The sequence below is a fragment of the Cebus imitator genome, unplaced genomic scaffold, assembly GCF_001604975.1.
Source record: "Cebus imitator isolate Cc_AM_T3 unplaced genomic scaffold, Cebus_imitator-1.0 Scaffold103, whole genome shotgun sequence".
Lineage (NCBI taxonomy): Eukaryota > Metazoa > Chordata > Mammalia > Primates > Cebidae > Cebus > Cebus imitator.
Window position 1 is genome coordinate 346,659 of NW_016107418.1, and position 15,268 is coordinate 361,926.

General features: G+C 40.2%; 1 protein-coding gene across 2 annotated transcripts in view; it reads left to right on the forward strand.

The window, feature by feature from the left end:
* The window catches only part of REPS2 (RALBP1 associated Eps domain containing 2), a 226,047-nt gene that overhangs the window by 70,549 nt on the left and 140,230 nt on the right, over positions 1 to 15,268 (forward strand). For both annotated transcript variants that reach the window (XM_017537476.2, XM_017537477.2), the window contains exon 3: positions 13,418 to 13,566. In XM_017537476.2, coding sequence (XP_017392965.1) covers positions 13,418 to 13,566 — 149 coding nt within the window. The remainder of the gene's footprint in view (positions 1 to 13,417; positions 13,567 to 15,268) is intronic.

A 15,268-nucleotide genomic window follows, 5' to 3' on the forward strand; every position in this document is an offset into this window, starting at 1 on the left:
TTTAGTAGAGGCGGGGTTTCACCATGTTGACCAGGATGGTCTCGATCTCTTGACCTCGTGATCCACCCGCCTCGGCCTCCCAAAGTGCTGGGATTACAGGCTTGAGACACCACGCCCGGCCTGGAATAGGTTTCTTGATGGAGTGTCATTTGACAGGCAGGCTTAGTGTTCATTGCTGCAAGACATAGCGGTCATTTTCTTTAATTAGTTGAAAGTTGCATCACATTGAATTTGGATTTGTGGTAGGCACTGATAGTTTTTATTCCATTGTAAATGATCATTACACTTTACTATAGTATCTTCCAATTTTTGTTCTGGGAAAGTTAGAGCTGTTTTATTGTATACAGAATAAACTTTTGTTGTTTATTTTAAGTTAGACTTAAGTCTTTTACCTGATTTGTGCCCAGATTGGCAGCGAAATTTCCTGAGGGCAGGGAGCAGGATTGTTGAAGTTATCACTTGGGTAAAGGATTAACAGTTTATCACAAATATAAGGCTTTCTCAGTTTTATTTTATAAACCCATTGCTACCTTTTACCTCTGAAGATTTATATATACCCGGAGTTAATGCTGAATTATCTTCCTTCATTTAAAGATTGATTAAATATAAATTATTTGCAGTTAACATATGTTGAATAAGAATTAGGGCAAGATTGGGCCAAACTTTCAGCTGCCACTTAGAATTTTCCAGCTTGTTGCTTGAAATCTATTAGCTTAATGCCTGATGACACAAATCTTGAAGGCCAAAGAGATCACTCTGTGAGAACCTAATCTGAAAGGGTGTGCTAGCCTCGTCACACCCAGGGCGTCATACCCAGGGAGTTGTAGATGGATACCCTTATGTCATGAATGACATGCACCTGTGTATATATGCGTGACCCTCTAACCGCCAGTCCTTTCCATTTTGGTGACTGCCACCACCATCCACAGTCGCACAAACCAGAAACCCAGTGGTCATCCTGGATTCCTTCTTTACCCTCACCTCTTAATAGAATCCGTCAAAAATCCTAGCAGCGTGGCTCCAATCTCACTGCTTGTTGCCTCTATCTCTTTGTCCCTACTAAACCAGGCAACCTTCAACTACTTACCTGGATACCACAATGGATTGGCTCCCTAGCCCCTCCTCTTGTCTCTATTGTGATCTCTTTTCCCACCTTTTTTTTTTTTTATTTATTTGAGAGAGACTCGCTCTGTCATCCAGGCTGGAGTGTGGCACGATCACAGCTCATTGCAGCCTTGACCTCCTCAGTGCAAGGGATCCTCTAGCCTCAGCCCCCCGAGTAGCTGGGACTGCAGGCATGCACCACCACTCCCTACTAATCCTACTAATTTTTGTATTTTTTGTAGAGATGGGGTTTTGCCATGTTGTCCAGGCTGGTCTCGAACTCCTGAGATCAAGTGATCGGCCCGTCTCAGCCTCCCAATTGTTTTTTTGTTTTGTTTTTTTGTTTTTGAGACAGGGCATCACTCTGTCGCCTCGGCTGGAGTGCAGTGTGCAATCATGGCTCATTACAGCCTCTGCTTCCTAGGCTCAAATGATCCTCCTGCCTCAGCCTCCTGAGTAGCTGAGACTACAGGGATACACCACCATGCCTGGCTAATATATATGCCTTTTTGTAGAGATGGGGGTGTTTTGTGATGTTTCCCAGGCTGGCCTTGAGCTGCTGGACTCACTCTCCTGCATCAGCCTCCCAAAGTGCTGGGATTATAGTCATGAGCCGCCATACTCAGCCTCTTTTCCTACTTTTGAAAGTATGATCTTTTCAAAATACACAGCAGATTATTCCATCTTCCTCCTTTAAACCCTCCAGTAGTTTGCTTGTTGTACTTTGTACAACATTCAAAGTTCCTACACTGTTCTGTAATGCCCTACACAATCTAGTTCTTGCCACTTTTCCATCCTGATCTCAAACCTCAACCCCTTGCTCGCTACCTGTTCCCCAGTCTCAGTGGCCTTCTAGCCATTTCTGGGTGACCTCTTTCCTGCTGTAAGCCATATGCCCATTTTATCTTGCGGTCTTGGGTTCCTGGGGATCTGTTCTTCCTTTCTGCTTCCCCTGGCTGGCTCCTTCCTAACCTTCAGGATTGAGAGCCTGTCCCTACTATCCTGCCTAAAGTAGTTCTGTCAGATTCATTAATTCATGAAGGAACTAGCATATGGTAAAACTGGTTCAAGAGAGTATAGAGAGTCAGACTTATTTATAGTCATAGAAATGATACTGGATTAGAATTGCTAAATTAGGTATAAACCTGTAACACCCTACAGGGTCATACAAGTGCAACCTGGCTATTGTATTTTTTTCTAAGACGAATGTATTTGCATTGCCATCAGACAAGAATTGCTTGTTAGCTAACAGTTTTTTCCAAGTTAATATCTACCCTTTCAGGATTATCAAATGCCCAACCAAGAGTAAACAGTAAGTCAGAGCAGAAGTCCATATCCCTAGGAAGTGAGGTGATCCTTTGGTGGGCCTGCTGGTTAATGCTTCTGCAGGGCAGTCTCCTCCCCACTTTGTTCTTTCCCAGCATCTATTTCCTGATAGCACTTAGCAGAGTTTGTAAATATTCCTTACAGATTTCACTAGTTTTTTGTCTGTCTTCTTCACTTTTCCAGCTTGCGTAAGGGGGAGGGAAGAGGATCTGGCACCCCTTGCATTGTGAGGCATTATAGGCACTCAGTGTGTATTGGTTGAATGAATAAGTGAAGAGATGCATGTTTATGCATAGGGAGGGTGTCTTAATCATCTGTCACTCTTTAGTCTATAACGATTGGAATTTGGATTCTCCTGGAACTCCAGAGGAGTTTTTACAGAAGTCATCTCAGTCTGCATATCATCTTTCTCAGGCACTGATTCTCAACCTTGTCTGTACTTGAGAATCATCTGGAGAGCTTTAAATATAAAGTAAAAAATACAGATGCCTGGGTCCATCTCCAGAAATTCTCATTTCATTTGTCTGAGATCCAGTCTGAGCATCAGGATTTTTAACAGCTTTCCAGGTGATTCTTATATGGAGACAGATTTGAGAATGAAAGCTGCATCAAGCATTTTCAAGACCTTTGCTTAAACTGTGTGTGTGTGTGTGTGTGTGTGTGTGTGTATAATATATATATACAAAAACATATATATATAACTATATATATACAAAACCATATCTATAACTATACACAAATATATATATGTAACTATATATATATATATATATACACACAAATATATATATAGTTATAGTAGATGCAACTGAACTAGGGTGCTGCACGGCACTAGGTATCTCTCTAGCTCCACCCTAGTCTGAGCTGGGGTTAAACAGATGGCGAAACAGCTTACTTGGAAGGCAGAAAAAAAGAAGGTGAAAATTGAGGACTGGTAGAGAATTTCTGATGAGGAAATCATGTGGTGAACATTTGCCCTGGGACCTGCTCTTACTGTTCTTTCCAGGGTCTGAACTTGAGCACATGTGAGGACTAAGGGAAGGTTAGGAGGGACCTAGAGTAGGATTTCTCATCATTTTTGTGCCAGGAGCCCCCTTGGCAGTCTGAAGCGTGTGGACCCCTTCTCAGAATGATGTTTTAAATGCAACAAAGACACAGGATTATAATGGAAACCAATTATACGAAAATAATCACTAAAATAGTTAAAAGAAATTGTTATAAAACAATATACATGCTTCTAGGCCTGGCACGGTGGCTCATAACTATAATCCCAGCACTTTGGGAGGCCGAGGCAGGTAGATCACTTGAGGCCAGGAGTTCAAGACCGTCCTGGCCAACATGGTAAAACCTCGCCTCTATTAAAAATACAAAAATTAGCTGGGCCTAGTGGCACATGCTTGTATTCCCTGCTACTCAGGAGGCTCAGGCAGGAGACTAGCTTGAACCCAGAAGGTGGAGGTTGCAGTGAGCAACCACCCCCAAACCCCAAAACATACATGCTTGTTTATTAATGCATTAAGTAAAACATCTAACAGTGATTGAAATAACCACTACTTTTTCAAAGTAGTAATATGCATAAATAATACTTAAAGATGTCTACAACTGTAATGTGATATAAAAATACCTGATCTGATAGGTAACAAAGTTACAGGTATTGCTAGTGAAACTATAATGGCTTATTGCCTATATTCATAATGGGAAGAAATGCTAAATTTCAGTTACAGTAGGGAAAATAAGGGTGTATTTTTTTTTTTTAATCAATGTGACAGACCCCATGGTTTCTTTTCAGTAGTCCCTTTGGGAGCCTGTGAACTCCGATAGTGCAATGGCATGATTCATGTAGGCTCTGGGGCTGTGTTCCCCAAACTGGTTTATGGTCTGGTTGCAGTCTGGCACAGTTTTCAGTGGAAGGAGAGAGAATTGGGACAAAAAATGAGTTATTTATGAAACTAAATGTAGTAAAATCTAAGTTTAGGGTTTTTTTGGGTTCCTCTTGCTAAGTGTTGTTTATGAAATTGATAATGGGTAGTAGTTTGGGGTAAGATTCTTGATGAGATAAAATGTTGGCAGCTTTATGTTGGCTTTCTTCATTTTTGTTGCTGTTGTTGTTGGGGGAGAAATTTTTCCTATTTTGTAAAATCCCAAAATTTGTGAACCACTGTTGTGGTAACGATTCTACTGCCAAGAAGATACTGAGGCAAATCATTGAGTTCCCTTTGACTCCACCCTTATCTGTAAAACAATTGTTCTTAACTCAGATGATTTTTGGCAATGTGAGGAGACATTTTTGGTTGTCCCAGCTGTGGAGGGGGACTGCCTGGCATCTAACCTATAGAGGTCGGGGATGTTGCTCAACATCATACACTGCAGAGGACAAGACCCCTCTTCCAACAACAACAAACTTATATAGTCTAAAATGTCAGTAATGTTGAGACTGAGAAAGCCTTCTGTAAAGTAAGGATAAAGATATAGGAACTCTAATCCCGACAGCTTGCTTCCTGTGCTCTAGTTTTTTTTGTTTGTTTGTTTTGTTTTTGTTTTAATATCATATAAGAAAGGTAGAAGGATTCTGCAGCATTGAGTCCTATTTCTGTGGCTTTGTTTTCAAACAAGAATTATTTTATTCAAGGAAAGATGAAAGCAGATATTCTCTGGTTGAATTGAGGGTGGGGGTCCCTGTGCTTTGCCTATTTGACAAACCCTCCCTATATCTTAGGGCTAGGAGAGAAGTCTTTTGAGTGTGACAACCAGTTTGTTAATTCATAGAAAAGACAGGATAGGAAACCCAAGGGTGAAGAAAGAAGCCTAGGAGGTAAGGTTATAGCTGGCTGTGTGTGTGTGTGTGTGTGTGTGTGTGTCCATACAGAGTCTGTATTTTGAACACTAAATACTATGCTGGGATATCCCATTAAGCTAAGCTAAGGTCAACTTATCCTTTCTGATGAACATTCAACCTAATCCCCCTTTCCTTTTTTTCCTCAGTGATTCCTTTGGCAATTTCCTTTACCCCCTCTCTCAGCTCTGCTACAGGGACACAGAGCTGCTTTGGACAAAGTTCACCTATGCGGGTTCACCTATACGGCTGGGCACTTGTGTTTTCTAGGGGTTCTGTCCCTCTAGACCATACCCCTATCGTTAGCTCTATTGTTGTTCCTCCCCAAAGGTTCTCCCCAACCTTCTCAGCTGTGGATTCCCACCTTATTTATTTGCAAAAATATTTGTTGTAGGATTCTTTGACAATCCAGTAAAAGCTCTGTATCTTAGCAAGAAAATACACTTGACATTATGTAAAGAATGTTCCCTTCAATGCCAGGGGTTTCTGGACCCTTATGGCCTGTTCGTGGAGCCCAGTGAAGAGCCCTTCTTCAGAGAAATGCAGTGTATGGGATGGATATAGAGGATATGTTGGAAGAGGCATAGTGGTGAAATTGAAGACCAAATAGGTAAAATAAAGGGGATACTGCTTGCTAGCAGCAGAGCCCAGTGGATTGTGGACCTCTTAACTCACTCCTGGGATTAGGAAATTTAACTTATTAACCATCCTCCTCTGTCAGAAATTTATAAGATCACCCTTCCCGTTGTAACCTCCACCCCACCATCCACCTATTACCTACCCATTTCCTAATTGGCAAGACGCATTTCAGATCAGTGGGTAGACAGGAAGATAATAGGAGACTAGATGGCTTTGATTACCCAGGCCTGGGTTGATAACATTGGCCCGATGTTTGTTGTTGTTGTTGTTGTTTGCCGTTTTTCCCCAAAGTAATTTCAGGACAATGTGTAGGGATGGTTTCACTTTGGAATTGTAGAACATTATTGTCATAATTCTTTGTTAACCTATAAGTAGCTGATATAAGTGAATAGGTTAACAAAAAGTCGTGGGAGAGAAGGGAGCCAGGAGTCAGAGTCAGGAATTTTTGTTAAGGTCATAGCTCTGCCACTGTATTGCTGCATGACTGAGACAAGTCTTGTTCTCCCTTTCTTGGGCTTATTTCCTCACCTGCAAAATGCAGATATTTGAGCAGGTTTTCTGTAGGTCATTTTCTGAAATGGCACAGTTTCATGCTAAATGTTCAAATCTGTACTTGAAAGAATTTTAATACTCAGGATGGCAATATAGCCTTGTGACTGGGAATGTAGGTCCCAGCAATAGGCTACCTCATTTTGAATCTTTCCTCCATTACCTTTTATTTGTGTGGCCTCAGGCAAGTTTCTTAATTTCTCTGTTTCAAGTGACTCACTGGAGGAAAAGATATAACAACAGCACCTGCGTTATAGAGTTGTTGTAAGCACAAAATCAGGGAATCCCTTGTCAAACATTGTAGAAAAGCTATGTTATTTAATATGGTAGCCACTTGCCACATGTGGCTATTGAGCACTTGAAGTGTGGCAGTGTGGCTAGTGTGACCGAGAAACTGAATGTTTAATTAAATTATTTAAATGAAAGACTTCAAACACTGTAAAATATTTTCTGTTAAATGCAATTTTATTGATTTAGTAGGACCATACTTCACTTCAACCATTGAATTCTGTAAGACAAGGATTAGCAACCTTTTTCTATAAAGGGCCAGATAGACTTTGTGGGCAGTATGATTTTGGTCACAACTACTTAACTCTGTTGTTATAATATGAAAGTAGCCATGAACAACATGTAAACAGAGGAGCATGGCTGTGTGCTAATAAAACTTTATTAATGAACACTGAAATTTGAAATTAAAAATTTTTTATTTTTAATTTTTGAGACAGAGCCTCACTCTTGTCACCCAGGCTGGAGTGCTGCAGTGGCATAATCTCAGCTCACTGCAACCTCTGCCTTTTGCATTCAAGCAATTTTCCTGCCTCAACCTCCTGAGTAGCTGGGATTACAGGCATTCATCACTATGCCTGGCTAATTTTTGTATTTGAGTAGAGACAGGATTTCACCGTGTTGGTCAGGCTAGTCTCAAACTCCTGACCTCAAATGATCCGCCTGCCTTGGTCTCCCAAAGTGCTGAGATTACAGGTATGAGCCACTGCACCTAGCCTGACATTTGAATTTCATATAGTTTTCACATCATGAAATATTTTTCTTTTGATTTTTTTCCCAATACTCAAACATTGTACTTGTGGGATTTACAGAAACAGGCAGCAGACTGGATTTGGCTCTTAGGTATACACCCAAGATAAATAAATTCGTGTCCATCAAAAAACATTTATAAGAATGTCACAGCAGCTTTTCACAATGGTCTTGCACTGGAAACAACCCAAATGTTCATCACAGGATAATGGATTAAAAATTTCAATATATTCTTTTTTTAATTTTTCTTGAAACAGGGTATTGCTCTGTTGCCTAGACTGGACTGCAGTGGCGCTGTATTGGTTCACTGCAACCTGCAACTTTCAGGCTCAAACCATCCTCCCACCTCCGCTTCCTGAGTAGCTGGGACTACAGGTGTGCACCACCACACCTGGCTAATTTTTGTGTGTTTTTTTTTTTTTTGTAGAGATGGGTTTTCGCCATGTTGCCCATGCTGGTCTCGAACTCCTGAGCTCAAGCAGTCTGCCCACCTTGACCTCCCAAAGTGCTGGGATTACAGGTGTGAGCTACTGCTTGCAGCTCAATATATTTTTAAAAGTGGATTATTCCATAGCAATGAAAAAGAATGGGCCGGGCATGGTGGCTCACACCTGTAATCCCAGCACTTTGGGAGGGCAAGGCAGGCGGATCAGGAAGTCAGGAGGAGATCGACACCATCCTGGCCAACATGGTAAAACCCCATCTCTACTAGAAATACAAAAATTAGCTGGGTGTGGTGGTGTGTGCCTGTAATCCCAGGTACTCAGGAGGCTGAGGCAGGAGAATAGCTTGAACCAGGGAGTCGGAGGTTGCAGTGAGCCGAGATCACACCACCATGTTCCAGCCTGGTGACAGAGCTAGACTTCATCTCAAAAAAGAAAGAAAGAAAGAATGAACTATGTGTACAATGCATTGAGTGATTATCACAGACAAAAAGGTTGTAAAAGAAGCTAGTCACAAGAACAGATATTGTATGATTCAGTTTATGAAGTTTCATAATGGCAAAGATAATCTGCAAGTATAGAAAGTACAGAGGTTGCTGGGTGGAACAAAGGGAGGAGATTACTGGAAAGAAACATGAAAGAAAATTCTGTATCTTAATTTGGGTGTTGGTTACAGGGATGGATATATATATATATATATATGTATACACACACACATATATATGTGTATATATATGTATATATATATACACACACACATACATACATATGTATGTATTTGTCAAAATTCTTCAAGTGGAACACATACAGTTCCCTATAAGTCATCCCCCCATACAAAATACTCTTTACATAATTAAAAAAGAAATCAGTTGCTTACATTTAGCATTATATCTTAGTAAAATACAGATTTCTGGCCACAATGGCTCACATTCCCATGTAGCAACTATCAACTAGAGCTGTGCTGTTTCAGTATGGCAGCCAGTAGCTGTTGAGCATATAAAATGTGGTAAGTACGAATTGAGGCATGCAAGGAGGATAAAATATACACAGGAGTTTGAAGACAATATGAAAAAATAATGTAAAATATTTCATTAATACTTTATGTTGATTACATGTTGAAATAATATTGAGTTAAAATAGATTATTACAATTTCACCATTTAAAATGTTTTGAAATTAGAATTTTTTTAGTTGTGATAAAATACAAATAAAACTTCCCATCTTAACCATTTTAAATGTGTAATTCAGTAATGTTAAATATAGTCACATTGTTACGTAACTAATTTCTAAAACCTTTTCATCTCACCTTACAAAATGGAAATTCTGTACTCATTAAACACCTTCCCATTTTTGAGAGAAAGAGTACAGTGACATGTTCATGGTTCACCGCTACCTCTGCCTCCCAGGCTCAAGAGATTCTCATGCCTCAGCCTCCCAAGTAGCTGGGATTACAGGTGCATGCACCACCATACCCAGCTAATTTTTGTATTTTTAGTAGAGATGGGGCTTTGCCATGTTGGCCAGGCTAGTCATGAACTCCTGACCTCAAGTAATCTGCCCACCTCAGCCTCCCAAAGTGCTGGGATTATAAGCATGAGCTGTTGCAACTGGCCTGCCCATCTGCTTTCTGCTTCTATAAGTTTGACTACTCTTGATGTCTCATATAAGTGAAACCACACAGTACTTGTCTTTTCGTGACCAGCTTATTTCACTTTTTTAAAAAAATACCTTTTAAATGTGACTACTATAAAACTCACAAGTATATATGTAGCTCACGTTCTTTTTCTGGCAGATAACATTGAAGGAGAGTGAACAGCAACTGTCATTTTGATGGAACATGGGCTCTCTGCCCAGCACCCTCCACTCCATATTATCTAGCTAATGGGGCTCAATGTTACTTGCTATTTATTATTGCATTTATGCTGTTACTTTTTTTTAATGGATTGAGGAAATTGAGGTATTTCTTTTTTTCTTTTCTTTTTTGAGAGACAGGATCTCACTCCATCACCCAGGCTGGAGTGCAGTGGCATGATACAGCCTTGACTTGGACTCAGCCGATCCTTCTGCCTCAGCCTTCTAAGTAGCTGGGACTACAGGCATATGCCACCATGCCCAGCTGATTTTTTTATTATTATTTTTTGTACAGATGGGGTCTTACTGTATTGTTCAGACTGAGCTCAAACTGCGGGCTCAAGTGATTCTCCCACCTCAGACTCCCAAAGTGCTGGGATTACAGGCATGAGCCACCACTCCCAGCCTAAAGTATTTCTAATATATCTGTATCTCTATCAAATATGGAAAAACAAAGGATTTTTCTTTTTTGTAGAGGGTCAAGTGTTTAAAAAGGAGCAGGCATAGTTTTCTTTGTGGAAGGAAAAAATAGTCATTTATATTTAATATACAAAGCATTTCTATGTTCAAATAATGTAACCTAGGATACCATTACGAAACAAATTGTCATCTTGGATGGCCACTCTCATTGTCTCCTCAGACCCTCTGAACGTTTAGTTTGAACTCTGACTTTGTTTCCTGTGTATTAATTCAATTCAGTTTGGGAGATAAGATTCTAACCAATGACTACAAATAGACCTTTTTCTTGACAGACATTATTGTATGGCAGATACTTTATTGATTAATTTTTTCGAAGTTTTACTATCAAATTTTGTGTACATGTGACTAGGAAAAATATTCAGCTGAGTATGGTGACTCATGCCTGTAATCCCAGCACTTTAGGAGGTCAAGGTGGGAGGATTGTTTGAGCTCAGGAATTTGAGACCTGTCTGAGCATATAGCAAGACCTCATCTCTATAAAAAATAAAAAAAAATTAGCCGGTATGGTCGCAAGCACCTGTAGTCCCAGCTACTCAGGAGGCTGTGGCAGGAGGGATCAGTTGGGTCTGGGAGTTCAAGGCTGCAGTGAGCTACGTTAGTGCCACTGCACTTCAGTCTGGGAGACGGTCAGACCCTGCCTCAAAAAAACAAAACCCAAAAAACAAAAAACATTCAGACTGAACATTTGCAAACTACTTTTTTTTAAAATTTATTATTTTTTTAAATTGCATTTTAGGTATTGGGGTACATGTGAAGAACATGCCAGATTGTTGCATAGGTATACACGTGGCAGTGTGATGTGCTGTCTTCCTCCCCCTCAACTATATCTGGCATTTCTCCCCATGCCACTCCCCCCCTCCCCCAACTCCTGGACCTGGAAGCCATCATTCTCAGCAAACTACTTTTACCTTTCACTTTTTAAAAGCTTGGATCAGGCTAAGGGAAATGGCACCTTCATGAAAGTTTTCAATGATAAGAATATTATTATGTATGGTTGCAATTCTGTTAAGTGAGAGTTGTTTAAAACCACAGGAACAAAGAAAGTGTGAGAGAAATTCAGCAGTATTTTGTCTTTTGCTGTTTGGTGGGTGTCTGGGGCAGGGGAGAGGTGGTTTTCTAGGCAAATAGTTCTAAAGAATTTCCGTAGACGGGGTGGAAGAATGTGTGAAGTGACAGTGTCCTAGACAATATCTGGGAGCCCTATTTAAGTCCTAGTATAATAATTGATATTCATAATTCCGTGAGTGTATTCCATTGTTCCTTGGAGTTATCTGTTGAATGCCAGTAAATACTGAGCATTTCTTTCTTTTCTCCCTCAATAAATACTTCAAAGTAGAGTCATCCTCTTATGGGCAGATCAGGGTGCAAATTATTTTATGTGACCTTGTTTCATCTTTTTAGATCCTTTTTGCAGACTGAGCTGGAGCATATACCTGAGACCAAAACCATAGGATTAGCTTATATTTGACTTACTAAGATTCTAGAGTTTCTTTTCACTTGCCTTTTTGCTTTTGAAGCCCATCCCTGCTCTGAGTGCTGGAGAGCTGCCTGAGGTTGGGAAACATTAAGATTGGTTACTCTATTTACGTCTCTTGGGCCCTTGGCTGATTGATCATGCAGGGATTTGTCATATTGCATGCTTCTTTTTTTTTTTTTTTTTTTCTTTCTTTTCCTTTTCCTTTTTTTTTTTCCCCTGGGATGGAATTTTGCTGTTGTTGCCCAGGCTGGAGTGCAGTGGCGTGATCTTAGCTCAGTGTAACCTCCGCCTCCCAGGTTCAAGAAATTCTCCTGCTTCAGCCTCCACAGGCGCCTATCACCATGCCTGGCTAATTTTTGGTATTTGTAGTAGAGATGGGGTTTTACCATGTTGGCCAGGCTTGTCTCGAACTCCTCACCTCAGGAGATCCACCCGCCTTCACCTCCCAAAGTGCTGGGATCACAGCCATGAGCCGCCGTTCCTGGCCACCTGCTTCTTTGAATCAAATGTGGACATAGCAACTAAAAATAAACATCATGTGGATATTGGAGAACCAGGGGCCTTCTTTGCCTGGGGAGCTCTAGGATACTTGCTTGCTGTTGCTAAGATATTTTCTGGCCTTAGCACAGCATCAATCATTGAAAGTGCAGCTGTGTTTTTGGAATAGAGAACTAGTGGAAGTGCAAAGGCACACTGATGAATATTATCCTGAACAATGGATACAGATGCAAGTCATTATGCATCATCCATAATATTGTCCCCATTTTTGTAGGGTTTTGTGCTACGCGATTGTGTGTAACATCATGTGCCGAGAACTAGAAGTGTGCCAAAGTATCATTTCCGCTTTCAGAATAGTTTTGTTAGAATTTTGAAAGATAAATATACCAAACCATTGCATTTCAACTCTTTGCAACATTATGAGTGGATAATGGTTTTGACAGTAGAACCTGGCTGAATGATGGATTGATTGCTCTGACTTGATACTGTTTTTCTTATTCCATTATGAAAAGACAACCAGAGATTGGATGTGAAAATTTCTGAAAGAATTATATAGGATGAGAAACTGTTTTACCCAGTAAGTTTGCCTTAGGAACAAGGCACCTTTCTGTAGAGCACTAGTTAAGAACCGGCTTGCCTGTGTTCAAACCTTGACTCTGTCACAGATGAGTTGTATGATCTTGGGGACATTTCTTAGCTCCTTTATGTCTGTTTCCACTTTTGTAATGGGGTGGGGGTAATGATAGTTTTATCATACACAGTTGTTGTGAGGAGGAAATGAGTTAATGTTTGCAAATCTTTAATATGGTGCCTGGCATATTTAAGCACTATATGAATTTTACCTGCCACCATTTGTCACTTATTGTATTATACAATGTCATCTCCTTTTTCTTGGTTATTGGACTGAAGGATGAAGTGGGAGATAAGTCCCAAATCTGAATTTATTCTGTGATTTGGCAACATTGAAAAATGATAAGCCAGAATACTTTGGTTAAACCATAGCATTTAAAAAATCATGACATTTTTCTAGGAGTACTCATTGTATCTAAATCTAAATTTAATCTATATTTAGTGCTCTGGAATTTTTCCTAAAAAATGATTCATCTTTTGGCCATTGAGTTCCCCGTTTTTGCAGTTTTTAAATAAAGTCTGACTGGAGCTTCTCTGATTTCTGGTCCTAAAGAATTGCCTCTGCCTCGCTTTATGATGTCAAAGAATGATGGTGAGATACGATTTGGGAACCCAGCTGAGCTGCATGGAACTAAGGTTCAGATTCCATATTTAACCACAGAAAAAAATTCCTTCAAAAGAATGGACGATGAGGATAAACAGGTAAACAGTTTGATCAGACATGTTCATTTGATTCCGACTGTGAAACCTCATGTAGCAGGGCCTCGTATATACTGTTCAGCTTCCAGCAAATCTTACCATCTGGAACCCAATTACAGACTTGGAAGTGAGCCAGTAAAGTTTTCTCTTCGCAAGAAAGAGAGGCTGACACATACGAATCATCACCAGCCACTCAAGGCCCCTTTAAAGCCTACTTTAAAGTAGAATTGTGTCTAAAATAAGGCTACCGATTTCATACATCTATTGATTTCCCTAGGTCAGGGGTTTTCTAAATGGATTCTTGGAAATGTAACTTCCAGGAGTTTTTAGTAGGTTCTTTTCTCCAAAAAGAAGTATGTAGAAAAGGTTTTTCCTATTATAATAAATGTGTTTGGAGAATGCTGCTTCATATCCTCTTCCTGAGGGAATGACTAAATCCCCAATCTTGGAAATTCGTAGTGCACATTAGCACGATAAAGGGCCTGAGAAGTTCTGCAGTAAAGAGACCTGGAAATCTGTGTTTACTAAACTTCTTTCACTAGGAAATTCTTTCTTGGGGAACATACTTGGAATATCACCTTTGGAAATGCTGCCATTACCCATTTAGGAGGTTTGGAACCAGAATAGGGAGGATAGACTTTTAAAATTAGACCACTAATTGCAATAGTCAGATGATGATTGGTGGATACAAAAGTATAAAATCTCGAAGAGTGGGCCTATCAGGAAGAAATAAATAGTCTACGCATTAGTATACCCGCAGACATCAAGGTACAGCTCATACTTCCAACAAAGAAACTGAATCGTGCAGAGAAGTCAGATTATGTTCAACATTGTATCTTCTATAAGGTAAAGAAATTTATTATATCATAGGAACACTTGAGACTGGGCATGGTGGCTCATGCCTGTAATCCCAGCACTTTGGGAGGCCAAGGCAGGCAGATTACCAGAGGTCAGGAGTTAGAGACCAGCCTGGCCAATATTGCGAAACTCCATCTCTACTAAAAATACAAAAATTAGCCGGGTGTGGTGGTGTGCACCTGTAGTCCCAGCTACTCGGGAGGCTGAGGCAGGAGAGTAGCTTGAACCTGGGAGATAGAGGTTGCAGTGAGCTGAGATCACATCACTGCACTCCAGCCTGGTCCATGGAGCGAGAGTGTGTCTAAAAAAAAGAAAAAAAAAAAAAGAAAAGCTCAAATGAAAATGTTTTTAAAATGCAATGAATGTTAACCAATTATGTTGGAAAACTAACTTCTGTGACTTACCCCTGTGATGTATAGGTGAAGTGTTGCTGCAGAAATTTTATTAAGTTAAGGGAGGTGTAGCACATCTTGTTAAACAATTCCATATACTGTCACTTTTCATAATTCTGACACATTTTAAACTGGTTCTTCAGGGATATATTTAAAAAGGAGGAGGTGTAGGAATTTTCAGTCAATATTCTTTGGCATGATTTCCCACCAGCATTTGGAGAGGAATGAGGGTCCACTGTCCCATGGTGGTTGATGGCCTGGGATATTTCCAGGCCCAGTCCCTGGCTGTGTGAATGAGAATACATCCTTTCACTTCAGGCTGAGTTTATGCGTGCCCCACCCAATCTATGGGTGTGAGCTCATGCTTTAGAGCAAATATATTTTTCTTTTTCTTGAAGAAGAGTATTTTTTTTTTTTTGAGATGGATTCTTACTCTGTTGCCAGGCTGGAGTGCA